At 44.2% G+C, this 20824-nt stretch overlaps 1 protein-coding gene across 2 annotated transcripts; it reads right to left on the reverse strand.

Moving 5' to 3' along the window:
* Nucleotides 1-2298: 2298 nt before the first annotated feature.
* On the reverse strand, nt 2299-20021 carry PM20D1 (peptidase M20 domain containing 1). Of its 2 annotated transcripts, none has more exons than XM_045014814.1 (13): nt 19799-20021; nt 16101-16151; nt 15198-15430; nt 14273-14359; nt 13222-13355; nt 11169-11288; nt 10206-10281; nt 9851-9912; nt 9469-9547; nt 8182-8253; nt 6534-6702; nt 5695-5794; nt 2299-4831 (listed from the first exon to the last, which is right to left on the reverse strand). In XM_045014814.1, the coding sequence occupies exons 1-13, from the start codon at nt 20004-20006 to the stop codon at nt 4702-4704; spliced, it is 1521 nt and encodes a 506-aa protein (XP_044870749.1). In that variant the 5' UTR covers nt 20007-20021; the 3' UTR covers nt 2299-4701. The 2 variants fall into 2 exon arrangements, with proteins under 2 accessions (XP_044870749.1, XP_044870748.1); XM_045014813.1 differs by having other exon boundaries at nt 16101-16187.
* Between the last annotated feature and the right edge of the window lie 803 nt (nt 20022-20824).

Below are 20824 nucleotides of genomic sequence, written 5' to 3' on the forward strand. Positions count from 1 at the left end.
TGTTGAACTGGAGTCTTCGTCTCTATCTAAATTGTCCCATGTGTACCCTGGGAAATAACTCCCCTTACCTAACTTTGAAAGAGGTGTTATGAGACTGAACTAGCTCTTTGTAACTCATCTGGAGATACTTAGCTGAAAGTATGGCCCCTGGGCCAGGCACTATATTATTCTTATCTCCATATACATGTGTAAAGCCCTTAGCATCAGTAACTAATGTTTATTATATTCGCATTTATATCCTAAAGAATCATCTGTAAACTCCAGTACTTATACTCCTACATTTAATGGTTGCACAGCTCCCAAACCATCATTAAAGAGAGACTGAAGGATTAAGGGGTACAGCAGCACATTGTCCAGTTGCACTCCAGATACATGGTCAGCTTGAAGGATTTTTTGTCAATCCATAACCCACCTGATTCTTAAGGATAAGAGTTATCTTACTCAGGCCTTTGCACATCTCTCCCTTGCTGTTTCCCTGTCCAATGGGATGACACTTACCTATCTCACTGCAGATGGGTGCTTGTGAGAATCAGAGGACTTGATCCAAAGGCCATTGACGTCAGTGCATCTCCATTGACTTCAGCAGACATTGGATTGAGCAAACTAACTACTATTTGTTGAAGGGATATGAGCGGGACAAGATTGTATTTGTCAAGGCTGCAGAGAATAATTTGGATTTGTGCGGGTGGGAGAATCGGGGCGGGAGTTCAGGATGGAGCAGGGGAGAGGAACTGTCAGGAACTAATGAAGGCCCTGATCCCTCCATGGTTCTAAGCCCAGAGGCTGAGGTCTGCCCACCCAGAGCTCACTGCAGGACTGCAGCCAATTTAGTGCTAACAAAATGAAGATGAAACATGCTCTATTAAGCACTAAGTCTTATTAGAAGTCTGGCTGGGAGCTGCTCTTTAATTTACATTAACCTGATTAAGACAATTATGTGCAATGTGGAATGTTACTTTGTTTCATGCCCACTGCAAACAGGGCCAAATCCCAGGGAGAGCTGAGTGTACTCTACCACTTCAGACACGGTGAGGGGTCCACACAAGGCAAAGGCAGGGGAGAAGCAAAAGGCTACTTAGCAGATACCCCCGCCACTAAAGACTTAACGAAACCTCAACATTTTCTCTATTCCTTTCTAAACAAATCAATGGCGACATTTTGGGGTCATTCTGTTGCTCTTGGCTTAAGGCGGAATGCTGTGAAAGTGATGATTATGGTTTCTACACTTCTTAATCTTCCCCTTTGAAACATGACAGCTCCTGCCCAGTTAAATGGTGCTGCAACTTGGTGTGTCTGAATCAGTAAGGGAGGTGGTCTGCCTCCATCGCCAAGCCCCTGCCTACATGCGATTGCAGACACTGTTGCAACTGCATTGGTGCAAACCCCTAGTCTAAATAAGCAAAACTGCAATAAGCCACAGTGCATTAGTGCAGGTCACTCTCTGCTTGAAACCACATTAACCTGCACTGGTGCAAATGGCAGCTTAGCCCAGAACTTAGTGTGTTAACCACTAGGTGGTTCCCCCACACAAAGGTGTTTCCAACACCACCTAAACTATGAGATCACCATTTGGATTAGATGTCCATGTGCGTCTTCAATGTGCCGATCTCTGCTGCTGAAGGGTGAGTGTGGATGGGAATCACTGGTGTAACAGATACAACGGTCCTACTGCTGAGGGCTCCTGGCTGGTTCAACTACCAATGGTTCAAGTCTCTATTTTAGATTCAGACTGAGACTTCAGCTTCAGCCTGATACTTCAAGGGACAAGGGGGTTTCAGGGAAAAAGCTGTGTCATTGCAGCTTTCTAAGGCCACGCAGGTAGCTTGTGAAAGTTGACTTTGGGGTGGTAGTCTCCCTACTTGAGAGCTGGCACTCCAAGCATGACAGGTTTCTTCTCAAAGCCAGCCACGTGGTAGCACAAAGGAGAGAGACGCTTGATTAAAGACTTCTTGCTATCTAGCTCAGTGGGGGTGGGGAGTGTCAGGTTCCAGGGGAACCTCCTGTCACGGAAGTAGCAAATCCTGCTGGATATTTAGGCAGACCCCTAAACAGTTTATGGAAGGGAATAGACAAAATTAATTGACACAGGCTTCGTACAGAAAGGAGGGCACCAGGGAGGGGAGATGGTTGGAAATATGTGGGTTTTTTCCTGTTTTGGCAAAAATTTGTTTTGATGGAATTTTTTTGACTAGCTCTAATGAAGACCCAGGTGTGGAAATGACTGATGGCAGGGAAGAGATGAACCTCTTCCCAGCAATTATACATTCATGTTAGAATATTAAATAAAGACCGGGAAAGAATCTGCAATCCCAATTTTATTAGCTTCAAATCAAGAGCAGGTTTTATTTTTTATCAGTAATTTAATTTTAGTGCATCTGTTGCAAAAAAACCAGTGTGCATATAAACAGTTTGGTAAGAAGGAAAGTACACCTCTACCTCGATATAACGCTGTCCTCGGGAGCCAAAAAACCTTACTGTGTAATATCGAACTTGCTTTGATCCGCCGGAGTGCGCAGCCCTGCCCCCCCCCCCCCCCAGCACTGCTTTACCGTGTTATATCTGAATTTGTGTTATATTGGGGTAGAGGTGTACAAGAATCAGTTTCATTATTTAGTGTTTTCCAAGATGACATTTCATTGTAACCTACCTTATTCCTATATTTTCTTCACCAAGAATACAGAGAGCACTTTCCATTCCAAAGTACAATTTGACAGACATCTATGGAACAGTGCAGCTGAAAGAGGTTTTAGCTTGTTTCCAGCATTGCACTTCCTGTGTTAGTAGTGCATGAAGTGGCTTTCACCCTATTTGCACTTGGGGATAGCACCTGAATAAGATGCCACTTCTTGGCAATTGTTTGTTTGATTAATAATGGCAACTTTAGTGAAAGGGAACATTTTTGCAATAGCCTAAAAGAAGGATACTTAATCCTGGTCTACATTAGCACTTTCTGGGAAATCTCCCTCTGGTGCAAACCCCTGGGTGGTAACAATGATGAGTGCACTAGTGCAAAGCATGCAGGGTTAGATGACATGGTGGTAAAAATGCCAATGGCCTGTCTACACTTAGGCTGCCATCGTTACTAAGGCAAGGGTGGGTGATTTCCTGAAAAGTGCTAGTGTAGACAGTTTTAGTGTGCTAGGGACCTTTCCAATAAGGTGCAGTGTGTTCTCAGCTCCACCTGACTGGAAGGGAACTGGAATCATTCTGCACCATACAGAAACAAGCTAGGAACGGAAAACTAAAGATGAAAAGGGAAGAATATATCTCCTAGGTATCAACCTATTCAGTGAAAAGGGAAAATAGACAAACACACAATTTTGATTTATTTTTTCTTAAATCTGCAATTTATAATTCTGGCACCACGATCACATAGTGCCTCATGGAGCTTACCAAAGAGAGAGAGACAGAAATACTTAAATGCAACCAAAAAAAGGAAGAAAAGAAATCCGAGGCACCACCAGTTGGAACTATGTAATTCAATCTTTCGGAGATTTTTAAAATTATTGTAAATTATTACCAAGATTTTCAAATGTCTAGTGACTGGGAGATCCCTTAAATGGGATTTCAGAAAGTGCTGAACAGCCACCTTCTGAAAACCAGGCCCCTAAAAAGTGTTCCAGGTTGGGCCTCTGAAAGCACTAGTCTTTTCTGAAATGGCCACAGGCAGTAAATATACAGAGGGGGCTGAGGAGAGGGCATATGCTCCTGTGGCCTTATCAGTATGTTACTAGCACTCCTTGAGGCATATATATCCATCTGTTACACAGGTAAAACGCACCACAGCTCAGGAAAATTGTAACAATGGATGGCATGTGAGCATCAGGGAAAGTCAACTTAATGGCAAAAGCAAGCTTGCTGCAGTACCAGGGGCATTACACAGCATGCTCCACAGCATGCTCCACATACTACTGCGGGGGATGCATATTCAGCATTTCATGCTGTCTTTAAACTTCACAGCACCAGGATTTTCAGGCTTCTGGGGCTTGATCTTGCAAAGTGCTCGGTGGCAGCTTCCACTGACCTCAGCTCAGCACCTTGCAGATCGGCGCTTCAGTGTTTTGGGAATACATATAATGATCCATTTGGATGAAATTCGCCCGTGTAGAGGCCCAGGAAAAGGCGTAGGCACCACTTAAATCCTAATTAAATACCTACTTTAGTGGGACTTAAGCCCTCCAGATAGGACTTGGATGGTGCCTAGGCCTTGCACTGACCCTTTCCACAGGGGTGAACATTTTGTGGTACAGTAAAGGAGTGGGGTTATGAAAGGAGATGGATATTTCCAGAAAATAAATCTCTGTTTTCTGGCCATTTCCACCAGTTTTTCCATGTTGTGCTTGTTCTGTGTCTCCTTAACATTCCCTCCCCCCAAGCTCCATCCCACAGCACTTCCCTTTAATATTAGCATGTATCTAATGGCTGCAGGTGAAGGTAGGGAGATGAGGAGGTGTGGAGATCAGAGGCTTTTTCCATTGCTCCAATTCTCTTCTGCCATTTCAAGTTTCTCTTTACTTTTTGGCAGGCTTTGTATCTGCTGACAGCAGCCTCATTGCTTTTCATCTCTATGCAAATTACCATCCACAATAACCTAGTTCCAGAACACAGTGCAATGTCAATAAGTAGCTGCTTTGTATACCCCAAGTCGCTGCCATCCCATGATTCACCTCCATAGCGGCTCCTCTCCCCATCTCTTTTGTCTCACAGCTCGTGGGAGTTTATATGAGGCTCTGGGAGCTTGCTGATATCAGAGTTCTGAATCAGCTGGTAGAGAAACTCCACTTGTTTCTCATAGCCCTCAATTGAGATCCTCTCATTCAAGCCATGGACTCTGTTAAAGTGAGAAGAGTATTTTTCATTACAATATGCATGAGCCACCTACATGGGAACTGCAAACCCAGTCCAGACTGCTGATTCCCCAGTTCTCTTTATAAAGGCTCGGGAATGTCAGGACTTAAGTAGGAAACAGTGTGAGACAAATAAAAATCTACAGAACAATGCACTCCAAGCAAGATCTTTTCCTGAGGCCAGCATAAATGGCTTACTGATTCTAAGGCCAGAGCACAGTGGGTAAGACCATGGAGTGGGTGGATAGGGCAGGAAAGTGGAAGTATAGCAGGCACTGTCGGTCCCTGCATTAACCTACCACAGACCCTTTGAGTCAGAGTGCAGAACAGCTACCTGGACACACTGCTGCTATTTCAGTTACACTCGCATGGAAGATAAAATTGATACGCTAGCCAGTGAACCAACTCCTAGCACGGTTAATACTTTTGTATTCACATAACTCCCAGCTTTAAAAGGTTAATCAAGTGGGAGTAACCATGTTTGTGCCGGCATGTGGGCATCCATATTAAATAAGGGCTTCACACTAGAACCAAACCTTTCAGAACCCAGAAATTGTATTTGTGATCCAGCCAAGTTCAGCTGTCCCACTGGAAGGGATGTTTGAACCAGGTCCTGTCTACATTTTAAACAGAGACGAACCGGGGCTAACTCTCTCCCACAGCAGTTCTCACCCATTATGTGTGCAGCACCCAACGCTGCAGGAAATGGGTGGCTTTTGTGATTCTGAGGCACCCATACTGCCACACCACAGTATACAAAGTTTGGTTTCATTCTCTAGGCCAGCATATGCTAATTTTCTTTAATGGTAGTCCCTAGAGTATTCCCCACACCAGCAGAATACAATACCTTGGTAAATCATCCGGTTTAAAGACCAGTGGGTTAAATCGATAAATGGCATCTGTGAGATTAGTGAAGTGCCGGCTGTCTGTGTTTCCAATACAAATACCTGGAAAACAAACCCACAGGTCAGGTTGTCTCAGCACAAGTGAAACCAATTAGTCTTCAAGGAAAAAGGCTCGGCTGATGTTGCATTTCTACACTTTGAAAACTTAAACTCCTTTTTAAAACAAATTATTGTTCCCACATCAGCACAGGAAATAAAGAATGCTGGAACTCTTTCAGCAACAAGAGGAGCTGAGCACCACACCTCGTTGACTTCAATGGGAGTTGTGGTGCCCAGCATCTGTCAGTATCAGGCTCTTATTCTTCTATGTGTCAATTTCAAGCTTAAGTTCCTATCCCTTAAGCTGTAGCACCAGCGTGGAACAGCTTGCATGATAAGGACTTTAGATAGTAAGGTACAGTACAGAAGAAGAAAGATGATTTTGCCAGTCATGGAAGTGCAAACTGAAGTGCTAAGACGAGAAGACCTCCCCTGCCACTCCTTACATGCCTGAAGAGATTCCCTGGTATGTTTTGCAGGGAGACTCAATTCAAAGTTCATTGTTTCTGCCAGTTTCCTGTTTGCTTTTTTCTATTTCCACCATAACTCGCCCCATACACACACACACAGTTTAGAGAAGAGAGATGGAACCTAACAGAAGAGGGAACAACAGCAGTTTCCAGTCGTTAACAGCTGGGGTGAAGGGATACACAGAAATGGAAACAAAGCAATGGGTGGGAGGGGAGAGACAGGAATGTGGAAGTATAAGAGGAAACAATAATCATCATGTGTTTGCTCTTACCTGGAGCTACGCTGCTGACATCGGGGAAAACATCCAGTAGGGTTCTTCGGAAAATCTGGACTCCAAAGGCATGATTATCCCAGGGGCTGATAGGGAGTGGGTCAAAGGCGTCCTGTAGGTGTATCTTTACTCTGTCATCAGCAATAGTGTTTCGGACTATCTCTAGCACCTATGAACACACCCAGAGGAACAAATAAGCAAAGGAAATGAGAGTTTTCCTTGTGGATGTCTGTGCAGGTGCCAGTTTCAAGGCTTGCCTTGTAAATCAATTGCCAGCTATGGCTCCAAATGAAGACATACGATCAGGACAGGGGCCATGTAGTGGCCTCATGGTGGAAGTCTGTTTTCCTCTTACACAATGCGCTCCTGGCATTAAAGGTCGAAGTACTTCCAAGGCAATCACTTATGGGTCAGTGCCTCAAAAGGCCTTCCTTAACCCCTTCAGTACAAAAGCGCACCAATGTGTAGCTGGATCAGTCAAGTGAATGGAATCCAAAAAAGCTTTCAGCATGATTGTCCAGAGAGAGGGTCTGATATTATTCATAGATAATAGGCTATGTCAGACCTACTCAAGTGAGAGAGATCAGGTCACCTTCTAGTGGCTGCAACTGACAGAAGATAAGCCTTAATTCTATTACATAAGCATGTATGGTCCATGGCAAGATTCTCAAACCATGGATCACCATGTACCACTGGTAGTATGTGAGCTCGATGTTTCATCAATTCACTTCACAAATTTTTTAAGGCGGGGGTATGTGAACCAATGAAGTGTGGGAGCCACTTGTCTATGGGTTACTCTGAAGCAAGAGTGACTCCCAAAGGCTGCTTAACATAGCTGCAAGTCTATATTTCATAGAGGGTGTCCCTCAGAATCCGGGCTGTCTCCTGTTCGCCTCCATATTTAGAAGGTAGTGTTTAGAATCCAAAGTGAGTCTTCAAAAAGAGTCCTGTAAAACAAACAACTGAGGATCTCTCTCATTTATACTGCATTCATCACCGTGGTATCTGGCACATATAACAAACATTAAAGTAAACAACTGGCCCAAAGGGACAATCTCCCCTGGTTACAGGCCCAATAAAGAAAAAGACACAGTGGACACATGCATCTTATGCTATGTGCTCAAAGGGAAAAAAATCTTGGATAAACTTGGCTCTGGCAGACTGCAAATTGCAGAACACTCCCTTCTCCTAGACTCTAAACTTGGGAACAGCCAATGAGAGCTTTCTGATGGAAAAGACCTGCTGCAACAAGGGATAAGGTATTCTCAGCTGGTCAGATGCCATTACACTCAGAGATTTACAGAAGACAACCAATAGCTTGACTTGCACCTGGAAGCATAAAGGAAGCCAGCACAGAGCACAGATATTACATGCTCACATCTGTCATCTGCAAAATGTAGGCGGGCAATTTTGCACTATATGAAGCTGCTGAGAGGTCATCTATGGGAACCCTAGGTAGAGTGTATTACAACTGCGCAGTCTGGAGATGGCAGAGGCAAGATCCACAATGCAGAGGAAAGCTTGCAATCTCCAGACCAGTCAACAACTGTTTATTTCAAAGGTATAGGAAAGTTAAGTAAATGACATGTCAGGGACAAATTTCATGATGAAAAAAAATAGGTGAACAAATGTAACATGCAGACATTACCTCTTCAACCTTTTGTGATGGGTGGATCCGAAAATTCACAATTGCTTTTGCGGAAGGTGGGATGACATTGGACTAGGGGAAAAAAGAGGCTCAACCAATACAAAGAAAGCCATAAGCAGAGTCAAAGGCCAATCACAGAACTGCCACTACATCAGCCTGATATGCACTGCTGTCAAAAAGTTTAAACTATTGCTCTTGCAGTTCCAGGGCTCACAGTGTAAGGCCCCAACCAGCTCCTATTGAAATAAACGCCCAAACCTTCCACCATTTGATTACTGTAAACATTAGCCATTTACCACACAGGTAGTTATATAAGGATTAGGTGCTTTTCATTTAGAATTTTTTCTCTATGTGAGAAAGGGCTTGGCATTTTTTTTTTTAAATAATAACTTCATTTTATCTGATGTCACTCTTCCAAAAAATCCTCCTTTATAGCTGAGTCCATTTCCCCAAAGCACACCAGGCATGACCCATGTACGTCACTTAACAGCATCAGTAGAGATACAGAATTCCTGTTTTCTACAAAATATATTTTATACTTTGTTAAGTATGCAAGTTACACCGTCTTTGAACACACACAGTAAAAATGCAAACAACATGTTATTTCTCTTCTCACCACTCAGTGTCACTGTTTACCTATTACTTGTTTTCTAGACAAATGATCCTTTTCAGTAAAGATTTCCTTTGAGGAATGCAGAAAGTAGGCCCAAACTATTAATTGCTCTCACTGGTGTTCCAGAGCTGCAATTCTCAACCGTGCAGTTTATCAGGTTAAGACCTTGACTGTACCAGCCAGAACCGGCTGCCTCTCACTCTGCTGTGCTTGCTCTAACCCACTGTGGAGTTTAGGGATATCAGTCTTGTGATCATGGGACAAAGGTCCCATCTAGAGTAGGAAGTTGTCCTGTTGCTGACATTGGGTGGTCCAAAGTCTCAATCACGCACTGTGTAACAGGGTTGCAAATGTTTTTTATCCTGTCTACATTAGCACTTAAACCATTTTCAGCACCAGTTTAGAAAGAACTGGATAACAAATATTGTCATCAGTGAAACAATTTTCTGTTGTAAACCCTAAGGTGTGAACTGGGCTATACTTTCAGATGGAGTGAGGTTGGCAAAGCATGAAGGCCCAGTATAGAGGCTGAGTTTAAAATTAAGTGTAGGAGGAGACTACACCAACCATTCATAGTGGTACATCTAGTAGTATGTGGGAACCACCATTCTAAATAATACAAGCATTCTCCTCATGCTACATGGAGGAAAAATCAAATGCACACATGAAGCTACCTTGATTCCTGCATTAAACATGGTGATTGCTGTGGTGGTCCGAACCAAGGCATTAGTGGAGGGCTTCTGCTCCAAAATTCTGCATGAAAATAAGTTTTTAAAAGGAGTTTTGTATTTATAAAAGATATAAGTGACAAAAGTGAGAATTAAATTGATTAGACCAACCTATGCATTAACAGAGCAGCTACAGTATATTTCAATTATTAATTAAAGGTAAATGCTTTACAGTCTGATAAACTGAGAAACAGGATGGCTGATTCCCAGGGAAGATCAGGCTTACTGCCAAGAAAACTAGAGGACCAAAGTTTCTAAATGGACATTGGTTCCCATATTTCATGGGGGCAGAGGCTGGGAATGTGAAGAGGGGATGTGCTCCCTTTACCTGCTGACGATAGGGGAGAACAGCCACAGGTTGGTCATGATGAGATTGAGAGGAAAACGGAACTAGGTGGCAAAAGAAAACAAAGATACACCAATTATCAAAATTCCAGCTTTAGAGACTGAAGTGATGTCACGACTCAGAGCAGAACACGGGGCTAAGGGATCACTGCTACGTTCAGTTTAAGAGGGATGCTGCAGAGGGAGAACTATTGCACTTAAGCTTTGAATTCTCCTGAGTTAAATGATTTTAACAGAGACTAGGAAACCCCCCTAGGTAATCTGCGTCTGGGGCTACTTTTAATTTATTAACATTAATTATGTGAAACTTGAGAATGAAGCTACAGTTGAATACTCACCTCTGAAGCCAAGTGCTCAAGAATCATGATTTCTGGTCCATGGCCAAACAGATTGGGCATGGGATTCTGCTCCAACCTACAACAAGCAAATGAGCATTTGAAAAAAAACCTCATTCTACATTTTTGCAGAAAACAGACTGCATTCATAGATTTGACCAAGAGCCTGAAATGTAGCCATATCCCTCATAGCTCACAAATCAAGAACAACTTCACCCCAGATTTCAGAGCATTCCTGTCTCATCCCAAGATATTTTTTTGGGGAGGATGAAGAGCTAGCCAAGGTTGGCTCTCAATGGGAAGGAAAGGACAGTAAGGGAGATGTGGAAATCTATAAAAATGGTAGGCCAAAAAGCTAGCAAGTCTCTCTTTATTTCAGGCCCTTCTATCAAACAACACCCTTGCTCCCATCAATCTAGTCTGTATCCATTGGGATAGAGAGGCTGAGAAGCAGGAGCACTACCTTGTACCAGAACCTAGGGGATATAACATTTTGATACCACACCATGTTTATTTGCCTGCATAGATATCACCTGTAGGCAGCAGATACAGTCACAAAAGATTCTTGGAGAGAAATTCTGGCAACAGACAAAAGGATGGAACAAAAATAGATTCATGTCACCTTTGCAGATATCCAAATTCTAGGGCTACTGAGTGACATTTAGGCCCCTGGAGTAAGTCTGAGTAGCCCAAATGATCATCGAATTTATGCCTGGCTTTTCAGGGTCCCTAGGGACCATTCCAGGAAGTGTGACTAGCTGGAGTGCAGAGGTGCTCCAGCCACGCCCTCTTCCCCTGACCACAACCTCTCAGCCAGGGGTTGCATATCTGCACACTTATATGAGCCATAAGCTTCAGTTTTAAACATACACAGAGCGGTACAATATATAGCACTGAAGTCAAGTCTGTTTACGGAGATTTTGCATGACAATCTTAAGTCTGTTACACAGTCAGGTAAACTCTCACCTGGACAATGCTGCTGCAAGAATACCAATACTCGTCTCCTTAGGAGGGACAGAGGAATGACCTTGCTCTTTTTCCACGCTGAAGTTCGCTGTAATTGAACCCTTCTCTGTGATAGCTATTCTGATGAACAAGAAATAACTTCATCAAGCCGATTCCAAATATTACATAACCGGAGTTCTTCAGCCTCTACTGACTGTAGACAGAGGGGGCTGATATGCTTATTTTTTAGAACCAAACAAAAATACTCTAACAGCAGCAGCAACAACAAAAAGCATTTAAAGCCACACTTGAGTGGTAGGACCATTGTGGTTTTGGCTTTTTCTCCAAATTTCACATCACACAACTACTCTTGCTCTGGCACAGCTGCAGTACCCTGCTTGTGACAGCACTGCTCAGAGACTGAAAGTAAGTGCACTCGGAAGGCTCTTTGCTTACGTTTTGTACCACGGCTGCAGTATTAGTGACAGACCAAGTGTCTTAAAAACAAATGTCATTTAAGTATAACAAGAGCCTTTCATGGTAATTAAAATGAATTAATGTTTACAAACACCTTTGTGGAGGTAGACAATAGGAAATACTTATCCTATGCAGTGTTTTTAAAACCTTAAATGATAGCATTTTAATTCTTGTTTGATGTCAAGGGCCAATTGCTGTCTTATTAAATCTAAACTGCATTCATATTTCAATATATAGGTATCATATTTTCCACTGGGAAACTGGCCCATGCACTTGTCCCTTTTATATGCTCCCACAGCCAACACTAAGATTATGGGGGTCTCTTTTTGACTACAGTTCTGCATGAAAACCAGAATGCTCCCCACAAAGACTAAATTGCAGCTTTGGGGAAGGAAATGGATTTGTAAAACCCCTATACGCAGTCAGATATGACCCTTCTACCAACAGTGTCTGATAAAACAAATGTGATAAACATGGGCACTGTCACCAAGTTCTTTACATCACAATTCCACATCCTGTTAGTGCCTGGTTGTCTTTGCCCTGCTTTTTATAACAACAAATAAATGAGACTGAATCATCACAGGGCTTCCTAAATTAACCTCCAGCTCCAGGTGATATTTCTGCGAGGCCATTGAGGGATCCCAGGTCTTCAGAGGATTGTCTACCACAGAGGGAAAGGAACAGAATTCATAACTCAACAGATACCCCATTTCCTCATTCTTTCCTACTCAAGATAAAGGGTCACCCTTGCATTCCCTCAGAAAAGGTATGAATCAAATTTACAAGCTGCATACCAAAGACAAACTTCACAGCTAAATCAGGGTCGCTATCTAAGCCGACCAAAGAGAAATAGCATTGACTGCATGCCCTCATCCTGCCATTTGCACAACCAGCAAATGGCAGTCAGGAGGCTGAAACACGGATTGCCACAATGGTGAACCAGCCTCAGGTTCTGCTGCCAAAACCTTAACTGCACATCAAAGTTACTAAATTTTTATCTAAAGAAAAAAAAAATAAAATCCCTGGGCAGCTATAAATGACAGCCTAGAAGACGGCTGCGTATAAATATGGGCATCTCCATCCTCAGCCCTGTGACTCATCTGCAACCTAGCGAAACTCACCTACTCAAGTAAACAAAGAGGTATAACAACAGTGTGATTGGTGGGATGAAAACCTAAGGGTGGGTTTCCCAGCCAAGTGCTCTATGCATTAGCTAATCTTTGCAACACCCAATCTTTGCCCAATCTTTGCAACACCGAGGGCTGCAATGAAAATCTGACAGGAGCCTAAGAGCCATACACAAATGTATGTAAGTATGTAAATATACTTAATTCTTAAATACGCACACAGCCCGAACATTTGCTTGTATTTATATTTTCACTGAGATGAACAGAAACTGCAATCAAGCCACCAGTAATAAAACCCTGTAGTTCATTGGCTGTGTCATCACCAAGGAAGAAAAGAGCAGCTGCCATAGAGGGCCTTTATGTTGTATTATGGATACCGCTGCATTAGTCCAAACTAGCAGACTCTCATACTTACCCATAAAGCCAGGGATCAGGCTCATTGTGTTAAATTCTCTTCTTTCTTTACTTACACTGCTACTGGCTTCTTTATTCCCGCCAAGAACCCATCTAAGATAACGCTTCCCTCATCTAGCAGGAAAGAAAGCTTCACTCCTCTAGCTTTCAGCAGAGCCGCAATCTTCATTGCTCCCTTATGACCAGATACCTACAAGAGTCCAAATCAGAGGAACTGCCATGCTGAATCGTACAAGAAGTCCATCTAGTACAGTATCCTGACTCTGACAGTGACCAGTGCTACATGAGAAAGGTGCAAGAAACTACAGAGTGAGCAATTATGAAATAAACTGTCCATGGGATGAAGTTTCTTTCTAACCCCTGTCAATTAGTGGTTGCTTATGCTCTGAAGCAAGAGAGTTTACATCCAGTCTAATATAACTGAAGATGTTCTCATTATTCATGAGAAGCCTCAATGCTACCCCACAGCAATGAACTCTACAGCTTAATTAGGCATTGTTTAAAAAGGTATTTAATTTGATCATGTCTTGGCTTTCAATTTCACTGAATGCCCTTCTTGTCTTTATGAGAATGGGCAATTCTGCCACCCTATCATTCTCTATTTCTAGCTCTATGTCATTAATGAAGACTCTGTTAGATAACACTGTTCACCTGGAACAATCAAATACATCTTAACCTGGATTTTCACATTTCACTCATACACTGTACTTTTTTGTCTGACAGCCATACCAAAGAACAGTACAGATTTACCCTTTTCCTCTCTCTCCACTGAGCAAAACCCTGATGCCCAGGTCACTGAGAGCTGAACTGTCAATATATAGCTATGACTGCCGTGCGCTAAAGAGTGATTTGTCAATGCAACAATGATCATCAGGGGGTTTCACGGTAAATAATCCTTAGAAAGTTGATTTAGTCAAGTACAAGGGCAATGCAGGCAACTGGCTATCCAAGAATCATGCTTCTGTTATAGGAGGAAACAAGAGAGAGACAGACTGAGAGAAGAACAGGAGTACTTGTGGCACCTTAGAGACTAACAAATTTATTTAAGCATAAGCTTTCGTGGGCTACAGCCCACTTCATCGGATGCATGCCGACTGAGAGAAATACCTCTTCATCATGTCCAATGCCAATATAGAAAGACCTGCGAGGTCTGTAGTCTCTTCTCAGCAGGAATTCTAGAGCTTGCAGAATACCCTGTGGAACAGAGGCAGCATGTTAGCCACTGTGTCCTTTTGCTCTCTGAGGCTGCAAAGAAGAGCTACTTCATATGACAAAGAACATGAAGATGTAAAGGAAATCCAGTACTTTCACAGTCCTCAAGCAGGCTTCATTCTTTTAACTATTGCAGGTTTTTTTCACTCCACCTAGTTGATGATAATCATATTCTTTTGCAAGCACAATCCAAGAGATTTAATAATCCTTAAGACTCAGTGTGTTACATAATATCAGAATAAATATATAAAATAGTATAGGCTTGATCCTACTCCTACTGGAGGCCAAGGCAAACTCCAACTGACTTCAAAGGGAGCATGATTGGGGTCTCTATCTCTGAAAACCCCCACTTAATTGAGCCTTTAAATTACATCTAGACTGCATATGATATGGCTCTCGCTAGTTGTAGTAAAACCATTACTTTAATGAGGATTAACTTTTTCTACGAAAACATTACTAAGGAAGAACAAAGAAAAATAAGAACAGTGGGGATGAAGTTTGTCATCCATTGACACTTGTGTTTTTCCAGTCTCATCTATTTTTTTTTCCTTCCTAAACTGTGATCATTGTCTAATCAGCAGTGGTTAGTTTGCATTTCTGCTGTCTTGCCAGCATCCATTTTGCCTCACTGCAATGGTTAATTTTGATTTAGTTGTTTCTGGGATTATTACTGCCTTTCTCAATAGCTAGCTAGTTCCAAAACAGAAGTTCTCAAATCACAAAACTATGGGACTGTTAATTATTTACCCATCAGACCCTGAACAAAAACATTCCTTAGAGTTTTTCATCGCTCTGAAATGAGGTGACAGAGAAGACATACTATAGCAGAATTTTTGTTGTCCACTGTTCCTCGTCCATAGATGAAACCGTCAAGTTCCTTAGCCGAGAAAGGAGGGACATGCCACCCCTCTTGGGAAGCTGGGACTACATCCATGTGTGCAAGCAGCATGTAGGGCATGAGCTGGGGGTCAGAACCCTGGACAGTGAAGAGATGGCTGTATCCCCCAATGATCTCATGTTGAATGAACTTGGTAGAAAATACAGCAGGAAAGACTGTTTAAAAATAAAGTCAAAAGAAGAGAGAAATATACAAAGGAGAAAAATCAGCAAGATCTTTTCTATTCCACCACCAAAATTATTGGGAATATGACACAAACCCATTAGCAGAATTTTGCCACTGACTTTAATGGAAGCATGGTCTATAATGAATTTTAACACACATGGCAATAAGATACAAAGCTTGATCTGTTGCAGGCATCAAATATGAAAGCTTCCCTCAAACAGCTTTACCAAACTGTCCCAATCTGCAGTGGAAACCCTCACTAGAGTTTTGTCTCCCTTGGCAAAAACAGGACCTGTAATTCACCACCACTGCAGCTGTGTTGGACGATTGAACCTACAGACAGGGCTCAGACAGGTTTAGGCTTTTTTATCACAAGGTTGTCCAACTCTCTTCAGAGCAGGGTCATGACATGGAAGTAAAAAGACACCTATGCCCTGTCTATGCACAGTTTATACCATCAGTGGAGATACACCACAGTTGAACTGCAGGTCCCATTTTGGCCCCGATGGTAATACAGTTCCCTTTTGAGAAAAATCAAGATAAAAAGTGCTATGCCAAACACAGTACTATTCCATTATATTCAGAATCTAAACTTCTTCTCGACTTGTTGCCAATCTCCTGCCCTTTTATTAAAAATATGTAGGAATGTAAATTCTGTACCTTTTTGAATATAATTCCCAAATTCTGCCAAGGCTGTTGTATTTTGGTTCTCTGGAGAGAAGGAAACGGTTTGAATTTTGATGGCACCTTAAATGAAAATATGAAGTAGAGGATTTTTGGCAATGATGACAATCAGTCCGACAGTCCTTTTAACCGTAATTTGAATAGGTAGGAAAATTAAGATCCTGAGTATTTTGTAGACTTTACAGATCCCAAGACAGAAGGGTAGAGGTGGTATTACCCTCAAAGAATCGACCACATTTTAACCTCATTAAGTACATTCTGGCTACCCTATTAATGCCTGTGCAGTTTCATATAGCATGTTCTTCTTTATTACTTGTTCTAAATGGTTGTGTTTTGTTGTTGTGCACTGTTAAAAATGCTACGCTTTCCACTCTGGAAGCAGCTGCATTTCACTGGATTGTGAAGATTGATTCCTTGTCAACATAACGTTTTAGGATTAAATGCAAATATATTACTAGATGGGAATTCAAATATAATTGCACCATCTTTTTCAATAAGCTTCCTAATGAAAAACATTACTTTGGGCTCAAGCCTGAGTACACTCAACTCTCACTGAAGACAGCGCTTAGCACTTCACAGGAGCTTGTTGAGTGGAAAATGTGAGTTGCTTCATCAAATTTATATGGGAACAGTGGGGTTCACTAAATCATCCTTTACTTCAGACAGTGCTGCTCCATGATGGCTCATAATGCCCCACTATGGACCTGCTCCTGCTCCCATCTACTTCATCAAAGGTCTCTCTAAAGATTTTTTGGTTTCTAATTAAAAAAAAACATTTCCACCTGCGAGGTAATAATTCCATCAACTAAATATAGAAGAGCTTTTCCTCTATTTTAATAGTTGTAACTATTCTTTGATGCCTGTGTCTGGTTTTTTACTAGCTGCCAATCCTAATGTAATCCATATACCCCAGAGGTTTCCTGCAAGAGTCTTTGTGTCTGAAAGCACAAATACATTACCTCTATGACAGGATGCTTGCAAGGCAGGGGTACAAGATTTGAGCCAGAAAGGAAAAGGGGGCACTAATTTATTTAGTGTGCCAAAGGGACATCTGAAGATGTACAATTGGAGAATGCAGACAAACTGTGTTTTGTATGTAAGAGGGATGAGATATTGGAGAATACTGTCAGTGGGAGGAAACAAAGGCTGCAGGTGTGTGAAATTCTGGTCCCAGTTAAGACAAGAATATCTGCTGTGGGAAAGCATAATAGTTCATTTATTGCCAGGTTTCAGCTTTGCAGTACTTTCATTTGGCAAATTCTAAAACATTTATACAGCTTTCTGGGCTAGTTTTTCCCTGACATCCACTCCAAATATGGTGCAGCCTAATGGATTCACCTACTTCTTATCGTCCCTCTTCTATAGACTTAATATTATGTTTATGAACAAGGGATGAGGAATGGGCCAACCAACAACAGTAACAGCACCTTGCATTTAAAGATCATCTTTCATCCAAAGTGCTTTATAAACTAAAACAGCTATACCGCTCTGAGACACCCAGGCCCCTGGTTGTGGAATCCCTCAATATCCTGTCTTCCTTTTTCATTAATATCTACATTGGACCACTCAGCAAAATTGTCAGAGTCAGGTGTCACTGATACACAGATGACACTCAGATGTCTGTGTCCTCCACTATCTCCAAGACACATCTCCAGGTTTTGCTCAGGATATCTGTTGAGGTCAAAGTATATGGCTGCAAATGTAAACATACCAGGTATTTTGAGACAGGCACCATGTCATGCGGTGCTAAAGAATCTTAACTGATAACAAGCAATGAATTACACAGAAGAGATATTAAAACAATATTATTCCCTTCTTCCATTTGTCAGCAGAAGAAATAAATCCTCTTTTTTTTTTTAAGAAATGATTTTCAATCTTTTTCTTCTGCAGTTTTTCTTTCTTCCCTAACACCCATAGCATGTACTTTCTGTAGTGTCATGGAAGCAGGGCGGGGAGGGATGTAATACACAAGTTAAGTGCCTTATGGGGATAAAGGGAGGTTGTCAGTTTCAGGGTGGTGTCAGCTGCCTCAGTTGCTGGAGGGCAGTCAGTGGAGGGGTGTCAGAGCTTGAGGATGGGTTAGCTGTTTCCTTGGGAATGTGGCAGTGTCTGAGAAGAGGTGCTGGGAGGGGGGCAGACCAATATCTAAGCAAGCAATAAGGGGCTGAATAGATGCTTAAAAGTAAAGTGACACAATGGGAAGAAGACATTAGTGGAGGCGGGGGAATAGTGTCAGTTGAGGGAGCGCTAATGCTCAAGCAGTTTCTGTCTGTGCCTGAGGGTGCATGGTACACATGGGAGAGAAGTGCCCACTGAGGAAATTCTGCCAGGGACACCAGACTAGAGAGGTCAGTGCCCTGGGGGTCTTGGTAAATGGATGGCATTAGTAACTGATGAGGAGGCATCAGTACTTATGGGATTTCTGGGTGCTCAGTGTCTTCAGGGCAGTCTCAGACCCTGGAGAATTCAGCTGGAGGATGAGTCCTGGGTGAAGGGGGGTTTCAGAGCACTAAATCTCAAGAGGTCCCTGGGATGCGGTCTTAGCCCCAGAGGAAATGAGGGGAGGCAGCCTAGTAGAAGTTGCTTGGGGGAGGGTCATGATGGAGTTTTGGTGGCGAGAGGTGGGGCAGTTAGGGAATGTAACTTTAGGGATCCAAGGGGGTGCACTCCTCAGCAGAGATGGAGTGCTGGTCCTGGGGTGGGAGGAGGGAGAGACTTAGCCACAAAGGCGCAGGGGCTGAAAATGGTCCATCATTAGGGCAGATCAATCAGGGATGGGAGGAGTGGGGGTATTTGGGATGGGATTATAGTCTACAGGATTTCTCAAGGGGTGGAGGTGGTTCTGCTGGTGGGAGCCTGCCAGGAATAGGGGTTTGGCCCCAGGTGGTTAACCTGGTTTATGTGTGTGTATGTGGGGAGGAAGGTCTGTGGAAAGATTTAGTCTAGGAGCATGAGTTCTCGGGAGCAGTGTTAGTTTGGGGAATCCCTGGTGGGGGGGAGGCTAATCTGGGAGTGAGGAGTTGTTTGGTGGGAGAATGAGTCTGGAGGTGGGGGTCCCCCCAGGGGGTTTAGTCAGGGGCAGTTTCCCCTGGAGATCTGAAGGATAGTTTGAGGGGACCCCCTGGGTGAAGGTTAGTTGGGGGGCAGGGGGGTCCCAGGGTGTTGGCTGGGGGTACCCCAGGGGTGGGGCATGGGGATTAGTTGGGGGTCCCGAGGGGGGTTGGCTGGGGGTCCCCCAGGAGTGGGGTTTAGTTGGGGTTCCCGAGGGGGGTTGGCTGGGGGTCCCCCGGGGTGGGGTTTAGTTGGGGGTCCCGAGGGGGGTTGGCTGGGGGTCCCCCGGGGTGGGGTTTAGTTGGGGGTCCCGAGGGGGGTTGGCTGGGGGTCCCCCGGGGTGGGGTTTAGTTGGGGGTCCCGAGGGGGGTTGGCTGGGGGTCCCCCGGGGTGGGGTTTAGTTGGGGGTCCCGAGGGGGGTTGGCTGGGGGTCCCCCGGGGTGGGGTTTAGTTGGGGGTCCCGAGGGGGGTTGGCTGGGGGTCCCCCGGGGTGGGGTTTAGTTGGGGGTCCCGAGGGGGTTGGCTGGGGGTCCCCCGGGGTGGAAGTTAGCTGGGGGCCAGGGAGTCTCAGGGGCGGGGGGGGCTCCCCCGGGATGGGCTCTGAGGGGTCGCGGCCCCTTCACCTCTCAGCGCCTCCTTCAGCTCCTGTCTGTCGCGGGCGCTGAGCTGGAAGCCCAGCGCGGCACCCCGCTCCCAGAGCCGCGGGCCCGGCGGGGGGCGGAGGACGTAGGCCCGCACCAGCACCGCGGCCAGCAGGGCCAGCGCCACCCCGCACAGCCCCAGGCAGGCGGCCCAGGCCGCCCCCCGCAGCCGCCCCCTCCGCTCCGCCATGCCGCTCCGCGGGCCTCGCGCGCCACCCGCCGCCAACTCAGAGACACTGGCCAATAGGCGGCTTCGTTCGGCCTTCGCCGCAAGGCCTGCTGGGAGTTGGAGTTCCCTGGCCCTGACAGCGGTTTCCGGAAGCTTGACAGCTCACGTGCCGTGCCCAGAGCAGGGGGCTGGAGCCAGGGCTCTTGGGGACCGTTCCCAGCCGCGGGCAGAGTGTGGGGCCCACCCCAGGGGCTGGGGTCTGTTCCTGCTGACTCCCTTTGTGACCTCAGCCAATCACTTCACCTGAGTATCCCCATGTGTAAAATGGTAATCGTACCTACTGGCCAGGGATGTTTTGAAGCTTAATTAGTCACACAGTTTAATACACATCGGGATCTGCAAGTGAACACCACCATAGAAGTGTATAATTCTGTATGCCTAAGTCATGTTACATGTGTTGTGTTTGTTGCTGCCATTAGCGGCAGGAGAGCAAGATCTGTTCTCTAACATAACTCAGTTCACGCTCACCTAAATGCAATTGCAGTGTACCTCTTGTTGGGGCCAGCAGACCAGGAAATCCAGCTATGGTATTAACACTATTTCTAAAATGAGAGACCTCTTGAGAAAAAGGAGCACCCTTTGCTGATAAATAACCATGTGATTTATATAGGAGAGTTGTGTAGCATGGATTCTATAAGAGTCATTAATTCTGCAAAGGTGTAGAAGCATACAGAAACTCTAGGATAGCACTGGTAAAATAAATTAACTATAGGCATGCCTAAAGCTTTTATCACCATACTACCAAGTAGAATTGGCATAAGGGTTCTGGGAAAGTGTAC

The sequence above is a fragment of the Mauremys mutica genome, chromosome 4 (genome assembly GCF_020497125.1).
Source record: "Mauremys mutica isolate MM-2020 ecotype Southern chromosome 4, ASM2049712v1, whole genome shotgun sequence".
Lineage (NCBI taxonomy): Eukaryota > Metazoa > Chordata > Testudines > Geoemydidae > Mauremys > Mauremys mutica.

Bases quoted from the DNA above. Each gene is read 5' to 3' on its own strand.
- PM20D1 (XM_045014813.1), bottom strand. From the start codon at position 20,006: ATGGCGGAGCGGAGGGGGCGGCTGCGGGGGGCGGCCTGGGCCGCCTGC. The intron at 9,548-9,850 runs GTAAAGGGAGCA...ATTTTCATGCAG, and splicing joins TTCTCCCCTATCGTCAGCAG to AATTTTGGAGCAGAAGCCCT. The intron at 8,254-9,468 runs GTAGCTTCATGT...TTTTTCCCCTAG, and splicing joins TGTTTAATGCAGGAATCAAG to TCCAATGTCATCCCACCTTC.